The 12,633-nt window shown below is 45.5% G+C and overlaps 1 protein-coding gene across 4 annotated transcripts in view; it reads left to right on the forward strand.

Annotated features, from left to right (window-relative positions):
• Positions 1-12,633, forward strand: part of EFR3A (EFR3 homolog A) — a 1,818,520-nt gene that overhangs the window by 1,036,899 nt on the left and 768,988 nt on the right. For all 4 annotated transcript variants that reach the window (XM_069621641.1, XM_069621640.1, XM_069621642.1 and 1 more), the window contains one exon: positions 8,273-8,324. In XM_069621641.1, the coding sequence (XP_069477742.1) occupies positions 8,273-8,324 (52 nt within the window). The remainder of the gene's footprint in view (positions 1-8,272; positions 8,325-12,633) is intronic.

Below are 12,633 nucleotides of genomic sequence, written 5' to 3' on the forward strand. Positions count from 1 at the left end.
ATGCAGGGACTGAGAGTTGGTGTAAATATTGGTCACGTTTCAGTCTGTGGGTTGGTGATTGGTGTATTCTTTCCACTAGGTAAGCTGGGGCAGGCTGGGCGATGCATCTGTGTGTGATGGTGAGGGCTTTGAATATTATGCGTTCTTTGACCGGGAGCCAATGGGCATCTTTCCGTGCCTAGGAGATGTGCTCTCTCTTGGGTATACTGAGTGCGGCTCTGAGGGCACTGTTTTGTGCGATTTGTAATCTGTTGATGTTATTATTGGAGGTGCCTAGAAGTAGAATGTTGCAGTAGTCAAGTTTTGCACAAGATGTGGCTCTTGCGATGCTGAGGCAATTTTTATGAGATAGGTATGGTCTCACAGCGTTTATGATTTTTGATGTGAGCGCAGCCGCTGATGAGATGGCGTTGACTTGCCTGTCCATTGATAGGGTGGAGTCCAGAGAGGCTCCGAGTGTTTATCAACAAGGTAGGGGGGGGGGGGTTTGCTCTTGGCAGTGGACATGCGAACGTGGGTATAGTGGGAGACTTTCAACATGCTGACGTAGGTAAAAGCATGAACAAAATGTGAACTTCTAGATATATACGTTTTCTTATATCTGACCACTCTTATATTTGCATGCTTATCCACCATGATTTCTGACCTATTCCAAGTGCCCCAGATAAGATTTTGATGTGGTAGTATTTTGCTCACTATTTCTAAAGTTGGGAGTAAAAGAAAGTTCCATTCTTTTTATAAATGAGGTAACATATTTTTCAACTGTAAAATCAAAATGGTTGGGTAATAAATGGCTCTACTTGTACTACTGGTCCAAACTTTTGAAGGAGTAGTGTGTGTGAAAGCAGCGCAACAGGCTATTATTTGTCAGTTTCCTTTATTTATTTTGTTGAGTTTTTGCCTATTTCCGGGGAGTAAAAGTGGCTAATATACCCCTTATCTGTAGAGCTACATATTACCTTTTGATTTAGCAGTTTCTGGGCACATGTCAGTGTTACGTGCAACCAGCTCACAACTCTGCCCTTCATTTGTAGCTTGCTGTTCCAGTGTGACGCAAACAAAACCATAGAAGAGGCCAGATGAGCTCAGCAGAGACTGAATGAAAAACTGCCACCATGTATTGGCAACTAATGCTCTTTCCTAAAATTAGGCATTGTTGGTGTTCAACCACATTTGTCTCATTGTCTTGTCCCTTTTTTACAGTTCTTTTTTTTCTGTGTGACCTGTGTGTGACAATTGATAGAATAACCACATCAGGTCTGTTTCAAGTTACAGTAAACATCTGATTGTGGTCACTCTTTGGATAAATTGAATAGTTGATAAAGAAATATCTGCTTTTGTGGGTGAACGGGGCTGTTACCCTAAGATAATGTATAAGAAATGTGCGATTTCAGTACACTTTGGCAAGAATGGTTGGACTCAAGCCCATGTATTCAAGCATTAGTGGGCAACCATGCTGATAGCTCAAACGGAAAGGAAATGTACTTTTGATGCATCTAGAATAATTACATTGACAGAATACTCTGAACTATTTGTTTAGAAAATAAGTTTTCATTGAATTGCATTCTCTCGCAGATTCCTCATCAGATATCCAGTCCAGCGTCAGCTGATCGGAAACATTTTCGACAGAGGCCGTATTATGACTCGACTCGATTGTCGATCCTTTCTTGACTCGACCCTGCCACTCATTGACACCAAATGGGACGTCGGCTGTCATACATGACCACATCACTACACCTCTGTACTTCAGTTCCTTTTTTCCACGTGATCGGCATGCTGCTATTCGGAACTTGTCTTGTGAGAGAAATTCCAAATTCGACAAACATTATTATATTCGATCGACTTTGTCAATATGTCCACTCCTAAGGCATCTGGGTTCAAGCATTACCATGACTGCAATTCCAAGAGGTAGATAACTGATCCACACGTTATCTGCATGTGGTTTCTCGATAAAGATAATGTCATTGAGGATTGTGGTTCATGTCAGCAGATGAATCCGTCGTTGTGGGCGCGATCGGCGAAGTTAGCACTCGGGCAGACCCTGTCGAAATCCCCAGCTCGCTCGACTGCCAGGTCCTCCACCCGAAAAAGAGGACAGACATCGGAAGAAGAACAAGAACATTTTGCATTCTCGTAGCCATTCATCATCCTCGCCTTCCCATAAGAAGAAACAACGCCACCGAAGCATGTACAAATCTGATTTGTTGGAAGAACGTGGTAAGGCCTACCAAAATCCAGGTGTGTCGAAAGCAGAGTGGGAAACTTCCAAGGAGCAGATCCCCCAAGTGTTTAAAACAGCAGCAGCCGGTCCGACTCCGGTCTGAACGCTGCAGGCTCTCACACCACCAGTCGTGCCTTGTGTTTCCAGCGCAAGGTGACCAAATCAGGTCTGACGCCCTCATGCACGACCATGACTACAACAAAACCAGTAATGGTGCAGAAGGGCTCTCCAGTCGCAGCACCATTAGTCCTGGCAATAACACCATTGTGCTAACAGCCGATCGTTCTTCTGTGACTCCTGCTCGATGTTCTTCAACACTGGGGGGTGATATTCGACAATGAGGGGGACCAGGTGCCTTTCAGCTTCGAACCAGTAGCTGAAAGGGCTGGTGGGAATTTGTTTACCGACCAGGCTAATTTGGTTGCTGTTGCTGAGGTAACTCCATGATGCAAGTGGGTTTGACACGTCCCCAGAATTTGACATGCTCAATACTGAAGAACGGTTTGTAGGGTGGTTGAGGTTCTAGGCTCTCCTGCGACACCCTTATCAGCCTATGACCTCACTTACATACTGGATAAAGGTCCTAAAACAGAAAGGGCATTACCCTTTAATGACATTGCAGATCCCATTGCCAAGCTTTGGGGGGGCCTTGCTCCACACCAGCTTTGGATTCGGAGCGTGCTAAAAAGTATAAACCGGTGAGGGGTGTCTTATCTTTTCTATCTTCCCACCCAATGCCAGAATGTTTATTGGTACAAGCCAAGTGAGCTCCAGACCAGCCACTTCTGCCTTAAATTTGCCAACGGATAGGAAATCTAAGAAAACCTATGCCCTAGCCAAAAATATCTTTGCTTCCGGCAGTATGGCCCTAAAGGCTGTTAATGCATCTTGTGCATTTGCCAAATACTTCTATGGACTACGGAGACATATAGGGGAAACCAAATGAGGGATGGTTTTCTACAGCTGGTTGATGACGGAAAAGAGGTAGCTTTCCAGGCACTGCAGTCGGGCCTGGACACTGCAAACTGCGTGGGCAGGTCAATGGGGTAGTCTACTGGGCTGAGGAGGACAGCCTATCTGCACAGTTCGTCTCAACAAATGTCCCAGCTAAGCTACTGTGCATAGCTTTTTACAGCATGCACCTGTTCACCACAAAATCCGATGAGTCCTTGGAGAAATTCAAGCACTCAAAAATAGCTGCCAAATCTCTGGGTCTCGCTGTGTAGCAATCTCAGAAGCAATCTTTTGGCCACTCCTCAAGAGCAACAGGTGTAATGGTGCATGCCCCCAAAACCCTGAAACCTACGAGCCCAGCCCAGATTCTGGCTTCCTTTGGGACTTCCCAGGCCCCAGCTAGGCTCACCTGGGCTCAGTCCTGGCGCCAGGCTCATGGTAAGTGTTAAATACATGGTCCATTTATTTGGCTCTGAGATGCTGAGCCCATTCAGTACAGGGTGTGGCTTGGGACTACTTTACCAGAGAGACAGGATATGATGAAGGGGACTATTTTCCCGGAACTACTTGCATGGCTAGTTAAACCACACCTTGCAAACTGAACACGCTTTGCGTTAATCTGCATTCCTGCAGCGTAACGTTCACCGTGTCAGTTCTTGCTTCCTTTCTGCCACGCCCGTCCAGAGTCTTGTATCCATCGGCACCTGTGAAAATAGAACAAGAGTTATTCACGCATTGAAGGCCTTAACTGCAGAACATCTGAGCCTCGCCTTTACACTTATCCAAGAGCCGCCGCATCTGTAGAAGATCAGAACAGAAGGTACCCTCTCGGGTAGCGACGCACCTGACTCGGCCTCCTCCAGGAACTCCAGCGAGCAGTTCTGCATCGCGCCGCATCTCGACACCATCAGTCAGACCTTCCATCTTCATCCTGGAAAAGCGCTGCACCTGCCGAACAGAAAAGACAAAGCAGGTTAGTCGCACGCAACAAGAAGGCTATAATAAAGCAAACTATTAGCGCATCTCGCACAGCGCTCTACTTACCGGCAAGAATCCTGCACATCATTGTCAGGAGAGTCATTCATCATCCGAAAACCGCTTTTGTGCCGCACATGAAAGGCAAGAAAACGAACATTAGATATCTTGCATGCAAGGAATTAAGGCAGCTATTTCAAGGAGTTATTGGAATAGAGACTTACCTGCTTACTCCGGTCCAGCCACTTCAGCAACCTCCATCGGATCAGTGAAGTAACTCGATCCAGGAACTACAGAGTAACCGCGCCCCTGCCAGAGAGTGTGCAGGACGGAGAGCTCGCCCATATAATAGACCAGGTGAGCCAGGGAAAGAGCAGGATAACACGAAAGGAGGTGAAAACCAAAACCAGCTCCACACAGTTGGCTAATATCTTGTTTCATCTTGCAGACGAACATCTCCTGAGACTAGACAGAAGGGAAGACTCAAGCAGGCCCTCATTAAGCAGAACAACACCAGTGCAGACATAATCCTTCGCACACGAGCACGCCCCCGTGGAGACCAGGTGAGCGTGACAACAGGCTATAGAAAGTACATTCTGTTTGGAAAGAGAGCACATCTCCCTGAAGCCAGGCATGGGCAGAGGCGTTTATCGCACCTTGGACAGCAGCTGTGGCGGCAGCATCGGCACCCGACAAGCCGTTTTGAGTTCTCCCCTCATGCTTCCCCAGTTGAAGGGAGAATTTCAGAGCACTTGCCTTAGTGGAAAGGGGCAGCCTCTGGTGCTTGCGTATTGCAGCTCGTTGAATGGGTGTATTGTCTACCTTTTCTAAGACCACCACCTGACAGAAAACCCACCCCCACCCCCACCCGTCAGCAACAACTGGAATGGGAGCTCCAGGAAGAGCTACAAACCCAGTTTTCGAAAGGTGACGTTGAAGAGGTGCCACCCAAGCAGAGATGAGCGGACTGGTATTCCCTTTATTTCCTGGTGCCCAAGAAAGGAGGAGGACTCAGTCCCAGCTTGGACCTCAGGGCCTTGAACAAGTTCATGATGGTGACGTTGAAAGACATTCTCCAGGCTCTCCAGGCATCGAAAGCACAGGTGTTTCCTGAGATTAGTCACCAGGGAAACGCATTATTAATTCAAAGTTCACCACTTTGACCTAACCTCAGCACCCAGGGTCTTCACCAAGCTCATGGCAGAGGTGGCAGCGCACCTCAGTAGATCTGGTGTTCACATATTCCCATACCTGGATGACTGACTGCTCTGAGGGAAGTCTCTGCAGCAGGTATCAACACAGATCGAGGAAACCTGCTTGCTGCTTCATGAGTTGGGCTTCTCCCTAAAATTCCAGAAGTCCCCCGTCAAACCAACGCAGAATCTCCAGTTCATCATAGCAGTCATGGACACACAGGTAGGGAAAGCTTTTCCCCCCCAAAGAAAGAGTCACCAGTGTCAGGCAAACGGTCAGGCTCTTCCAGAATCATGACAGCCTACCAACGGAGCCCATAGCGATGGATATGTCCTGGCCACCTGGATGACAGATCCCCGGGGACCAGCCAGGGAGACACTGTCCGGTTTCTCACAGAACTTGAGGTGATACTGGCTGCACGCAGACGATCTACCAGATCTCTGTACACGTGGAAAAATCATATAGCTTGTCCCATTACTACATTGATGTAGTTCCTTCAATCGCTAGCCTCCTCAGGCCTTCAGGTTGGCACAGTCAGCAGCTACTTTTAAGTGGTCTCAGGCTCAAGGATCCTTCTTCACAATCATGGTTATGACTAATTTCCTGAAAGATCTTGTATTTATTTTTCTGCCTATCCCTGTTTGTGGTTCCAGATTGATACCTAAACGTAGTTCTCACATTATTGATGGCGCCTCTGTTTGAGCCTATGCACTCATGTCCTGTCAGACCTCTATCGCTGAAAACAGCTTTCATGCTGGTGATCATGTCAGCTGGACATGTAAGTGAGCTGCAGGCCTTGTCCTGCAAACCTCCTATTATTTAAGGAGAAAGCTTCACTCAGGCTGTGACCTGGATTTCTACCTTAACTGGTCTCTGAATGCCACATGTCCCAGAACATTGATTTGACAGTGTGTCATCCTCCTCCTGCATCCTTCTAAGGATGAGGAAAGATTGCACGGGTTAGATCCTGAGCGGAATTCAGGCAGGATGACCAATATTTTGTCAATTTCTTCTTGTCCAAGAAAGGTCAGGCTGTGTCACCACAGACAATTTCTAGATGGATACCTCTCTGCATTGCGCAGTGTTATCAGAGAGCAGGCAAAGATCTACCATCAGGGCACATTCCACCAGGGGTATGGCAGCATCATCTGCGTTGCAGAGGGGTGTTGCTGTAAGGACAATGGGCCTCATTACGAGTCTGGCGGTAACTGAGGCAGTAAAACCGCCTCGTTATCGCCTGACTCGTATTACCATTCCGACTCCGTGATTCCCGGAATTACCGAGGCATTACAACCCCGGTGACCCGGGAATTCCGGAGGCGGAATGGTGTAAATCCCCATTCCCATTGAGTCCTACAGGACTCAATGGGGATCATGGAAACACCGGCACTATCTCGTGATGGTGCCGGTGTTTCCTCGTCCGCCTGCAGGCGAGCGGTGTTGGCGGGATTGACGTCTCCACCTGCAGGAGTCGTGATCACCCGGTATGGAAACAACGGTGGCGGCGGGTTTACCGCCACCGTTGTTTCCATACTGGGTGAGTTGTAATGAGGCCAAATGTCTCTCCACACGTTTACCAGGCATCACTGCCTGGATGTAGCATGTGGTTCAGACACTCAATTTGGTAGAGCGGTTTTCCAGAGCTTCCTTGTATAAGGACTTCCATCCCACTTCAGCACTCTGTACTTCTTTGGGAGTCTATATGATGAGGTATCTGTGGGATAATGCAATACATTGAAGGAGAAATTACTTACCAGTAAAGCTCTTTCTATGGATTGTTCTCCTGCAGATTCATCACCCTCCCATCCAGCCCGCTATGAAAGTGGTCTGAAGTTTATATTTGGTTGCCCTCTTCTATTGGGACATGGGTATGATGTGTTGGGCACAATTTGAGGACTTTCTGTTGTAGTGCTGTTAGTCAGTGACTTTCAGTGCAATCCTGTTCCTCATTTAAACGAAAAAATGTGTTGGCTGTTTTAGCCCACATCTCTGGATTCTTCTTATGCGGCTGCAGAGCTTGGGGCAGAGGTGAGGAATTGAGGAACAGTGGCGTAATGACGTGGTATATGTACGGCAGCCGACGTGACATCTGTAATTGATGAGTGGCACGGTTGAGTCGTGTCTGAGCAGCTGACACTGGAATGGATATCTATCTGATGCGGAATCTGTGGGAGAATAATCCATAGAAAGAACATTACTGGTATGTAATTCCTCCTTCACCAACTTTGGAAGAATATTTGTGAAAAGGACAAACTGAATTGTTTAATAGGCAAGGAAAATAGATAGGACCATCTGCAAAATGCCCATTACTGTGTTTGATTGCTGCATTGGTGATATACAAATGTTAGACCGTTATGTGATGTATTGTGCCGAATGAAAATGTTGTTTTACAGGATAATTGAATTGGGTGCCAAAAGATCATAGAAAAAAACTCAACTACCTAGCACTGGGAAGCGATATTAGAATTATTCAAAGTATGACATTGTTTGGTGGGGTATTTGTTAATGTCTTTTATCAGTTTTGAATGATGCTACATGCATGTATAATTTTTAATAACAAGAGATAATGCTGCTATTTATTGTGAAGTTTCTGTATTTTAAAAAACACAAAATACAATAAACACTTTAAAAAAAAAAAGGATTGTGTTTGACCAACTAATATTGCTGGATGTGTGTTGTCGAAGGGAACTTTCGTAAGGTAAAGAGTTAGTGCCCCATCTACTGAGTTCACAATTATGAAATTGTCCTTAAACATTCCTATAAAGATGTGTCATATTGCTGATCTGTATATTGAAGCGTATTTTCCAATAGTCTATTAAATGTATTACATGCACATTATAAAGCCTAGACAAGTGTTTGATCTAAAAGCCTGTACAGGTTTGATTTTTGTTGCTTTTGAATGACTAGTGCGAGTTTCTTTCTGATTTCAGGGAATTGGGAACCAAGAGGATTCAGATAATGTTGTTGAGATCACTGCTCATGGTGAGAAACGCGTACCCATACTTTTTCTTATAGTTTGTGTGGTGGAATTGTACAGTAAACCAAGTGAAATCAAAATCTTTGTCCATTTCATTGTATTGCTTATCAACCCTTTAAAATGCATGCGTTTTGCCAGTGTGCATACTTTCTAATGGATGCCTTTCTCATGCAGATCCTTTATCAGAGAAACACACCTGATTTCACAGTACTACTGCGTAGAAAATGTGTATCCCATTTTTCAATTATTTTAGTTTAAGATCTATAAAGCGTAAAAGCGATGGCAGTGGTGCACAAAGGTTAGACAGATAGGTTAAAAAAAATATATTTTGTGTTTCATCTCAAGAGCACTCGTTACAAACATAATATTGTTCATTCTTTGTCTTTCGTACAATTTTCATTACCTTTTCCAAGAGAGTTCTTGAGTATAACCTTTAAACAATTAAACAATGTATTTCCTGCCCCCTCCCCGCTTACCCTTATCCTCATTAATGTTTGGTTGAGATGACATAGTAAGTTTCCACTTGCGATTCAGTGCAGTTTTTCTCAGGGTAGTTTATATCTGACTCTCTCAATCATAAAATAGAGACTTTACGTAATACCCTGGGTTTAAAATACATTTCTTCTTTGTCTCTGGTGAACTCATGAAGGGGCATCCACGTGTTCAAATAGTTAGGGTATGAACCGTATGCCAAAGCTGTCACTTTCTCCATAGCCATGACCCCCGACAGTTTGACCCACCACATAGCCACAACCGGTCCTTGTTTATTTTTCCACATGTGTGCGAAGTTGATTCTCGCTCCGCTCAACATGTGGGTTATGAGTATGGCCCTGTTCCCGGTATTTGCATAGCTAGCTTCAACTGTTTCCCCCAGCAGTATCACTAATAGGTCCATGGGGAGCAGCACCCCCATTATTTCCTTGATATGGCTCAGGACTTCCTTCCAATATGCCTGTGCCCGAGGGCAAGCCCACCACATATGAATTAGGTCTCCCGTATTCCCACAACCTCGCCAGCGCAATGAGGAATAACTAGCGTTCATAGAGTGTATTCGCTATGGTGACATTTAAGACATAACTTGAGTGCCGCCTCTTTGATTGAGGTGCACTTAGAGCTTTTCGCCGCTCGTCGCCATATTTGCCCCCTTGTTTCTACGGTAATAGGTTTACCCACATCCTCCTCCCATTTCCTCATATATGAGACAGTTTCTTCAGGGTCTGCCCAACAAAGAAGTCGATATATTCGCGATGCATCTTTTTCCGGTGTCCCCTCCTGTATGGTGAGTTCCAGCCCTATAGGTTGCCAAGATGCTCCCTCTTTTACCTTTGTGTTCGTGATCCAATGTCTGATTTGAGTGTAGTGGTATCGATCACTTTCAGGGATCTGGAATTTTTCTTTACACCCTTCAAATGTTAGGCGAACCCCGTCTTCGTAAAATTCTTTTAAGGTAAGGGCTTTTCCCCCCCCCCCCTCCCAGCGGGACCAAAAGTGGGGTTGTGTACCTGGTGTGAAGTCTGGGTTATTGGCTATTGGCGTGGATGGGCCTCCCCCCAATTTGATCTTCTTACTCTGTAGGGCGTCGTCCCAATATCACAGAGTGGCCTTAGTTGTTTCCAATAATGTGCTCTCTTTCCCACTATATCTCGGATGCAAGAACCCCAGACACTCCAGGGGGTTCTTCATTATCTCTCTCTCCAGATTTACCCAACGATTTTGATTCTCCCTTGGAGCCCATTGTAGCATTGGTGCCACCTGTGCTGCCCATAGATGTCTACGGAATTATGGTACTCCCAGCCCTCCATTTGCCTGAGTTCAGAATAGGACCTTCCTAGGGACTCTGGGATTCTTCCCTTTCCAAATAAAGGCCATAACTTTCTTTTGTAGGTTCTGAATCGCTGGAGTGGTAATTCTTAGCAGGAGGGCACCCATTATGTATAAAAACCTGGGAAGAGACATTTTAACTGCTGCTATCCGCGCTGACCAGGATAGCTCCTGCAAATCCCATATTTTAAGATCTTCTGTTGGATTTTTCGGCCGCCCTGGGATGTTTTCCCTGTAAAGCGTCTTATAAGTAGGTGTTATGTTTATGCCTTAATATGCTATGGGTCCTTGACTCCATTTTAGTGGGTAATGTCTCTCCTACCCTACCCACCCGCCTATGGTCTTCTGTGATATTAAGTGCTTTGTATTTAGGATAATTAATATGAAACCCTGAGACTTCCGCACATTTCTCTAGTAGTGTAATGGCTCGGGGGAGTGAGCGCTCCATATCCCTTAGGAAAAGATAGATATCATCCGCATATATGGCTATTTTCTGGGGTCCACAGGTCCCAGTCTCCACTCCCAGGATGCCTTGCTCCGCTCGTATCCTTTGTGCCAGAGGCTCCATGGCCATCGCAAAGATTAATGGTGAGAGGGGACACCCTTGTCTGGTACCCTTGCGGATCGGGATGCTTTCGGTTAACTGTCCGTTAATCATTAGTTTTGCAGACTGGTGTACAAAATTTCCTAGTATCATCTGGAGAAGATCGGCCACATCCAAACCTCTCCAGGATCAGCTGCAGGAAGCTCCAATCTAGGCTATAAAAAGTCCTGAAGGCATCCAACGCCAATATAGGTTAGAACATTTTAAACTACCAATACAATTTTAATATTTTAGTTAAAGGAAAAACAAACCAAATTACAAATAGTCTGTTTTTTTCTAACCTCAAATAGTATTAAAGGACGATGCCCCTAAGCAGGCAAAGCATTCCATGCCCATGGGGCAGCTGCTGAAAATGCTTGTGCAGAGAAAAGAGTGCTTAAGTGCTTACAATGAGAAATATGAGGGATATGCAACGTAAGATACCAGCACTCGTGGTATGCTTTGATCCACTGGTGATGTGCAACCTATCAGCCAGATAGGTTGGTTAGCCCAAAACCCCTACCTTTTAAGTGGTGAGTTGGATCAACTTCCCATAATTTACATGTGAGGGCGGTCAAGCCGCAGGAGACTAGATTAGTCCGGCTGCTACACAATATGCCCCAATAGATGGTAAAACAGTGGGATTGACAAGTTGCAATATTCCACCAAACAGGGTGCCTGAGACCCAGTTATCGGTGGCCAAGAAAACCATACTATCACAAGTCTTTAAAAGTAAATCTCTGAAACAAAGGGTTCACAGATTATCTGAACCCAGAGTTGCTTGTTCTTCGAAGTCATGGAATCTGGTGGTTGGGAGCTGAACTCCACAGGCTCTGGAGCACACTTGTGATAATTTCCATGATGGTGACAGCAGCGCGTACTACCTATGAAGCTGTGGATCAAACCAATGTGGGTAACAATTAACCACATAGAGGCTCACATAAAGACATTTGAAAATCATTTAGGAAGCAGCGAATACAGAACCCAGAAACACATTTTAAGCAGTCCTACCAACAAGCAGAGCTGACACAAATACAATCTTATGTAGAATGCATCTTTGATCCTGCCTGCGTACCTGCAACAGTGCTTTTATTGCTCAGAGCACAACAGAATGGATAAGAATCCAGCGGAATTCGAGGTAAACCCATTGGGGCTTTACACGTGATAACATTTCTACATGTGCTGCGTGAGACGTGAGAAACATCTGACACCCTCATATTTCAACAAAATTGCCAGAAAGGCTTCTCTGTCAACGTGAGTGCCTGCATGTTTATGTGTGATGAAGCGGAGGAAGAGAAACAGATTCAGAGCCAATTAAATAGTTAAAAGTAAATAATCTGGCCTCAAGTAGAAAATCCTTCAAGTAATCTGGTGGAGTGATGGCATGGAGTGATGTCGTAGAGGGTCGTCAAGGGAGGGTTTTCTGTATAATGACATGAGTCTTGCTCAATGAGAAATAAAGAAGAGTCAGAGGAAGGTGCTCTTCTTTAATACTGGACTGTTTGTTTTTGTTTTTCCTGTTAGCCAACGGAGAAGACGGAAGAAGAGAGTTTCCTCCGAAGAGGAGATAATTTATAAGTGGACATATTAGTAATGATGGCCCGTGAGATGAGCCGCAGTCCGTTCCTGTTGAACGCATCGTGAAGACAAGTTAATGTTAGAAGTAGTGTTAAAGTTGTCGGATGTCTCCAGGTGAAAGAGAATGAGAAGCTGGTTTGAGGAGCTGTGCAAGTGCAGAGAGGCTCTATCGAACAGCAGCTGCGAACTAAGGAAATTAGCCCAGCGGACGTGGTCTGTCAGACCGGCTGGGAGGTTTGACAGAGCCCGCTACACGAGTTTCGCTCGCCAGAGACGAAACGTCTACACAGGCTGGCAACACTGAAAACGCAGCTGAGACGAGCCGCATACAC

The sequence above is a fragment of the Ambystoma mexicanum genome, chromosome 5q (assembly GCF_040938575.1).
Source record: "Ambystoma mexicanum isolate Mex_15411 chromosome 5q, UKY_AmexF1_1, whole genome shotgun sequence".
In the NCBI taxonomy this organism is placed as follows: domain Eukaryota; kingdom Metazoa; phylum Chordata; class Amphibia; order Caudata; family Ambystomatidae; genus Ambystoma; species Ambystoma mexicanum.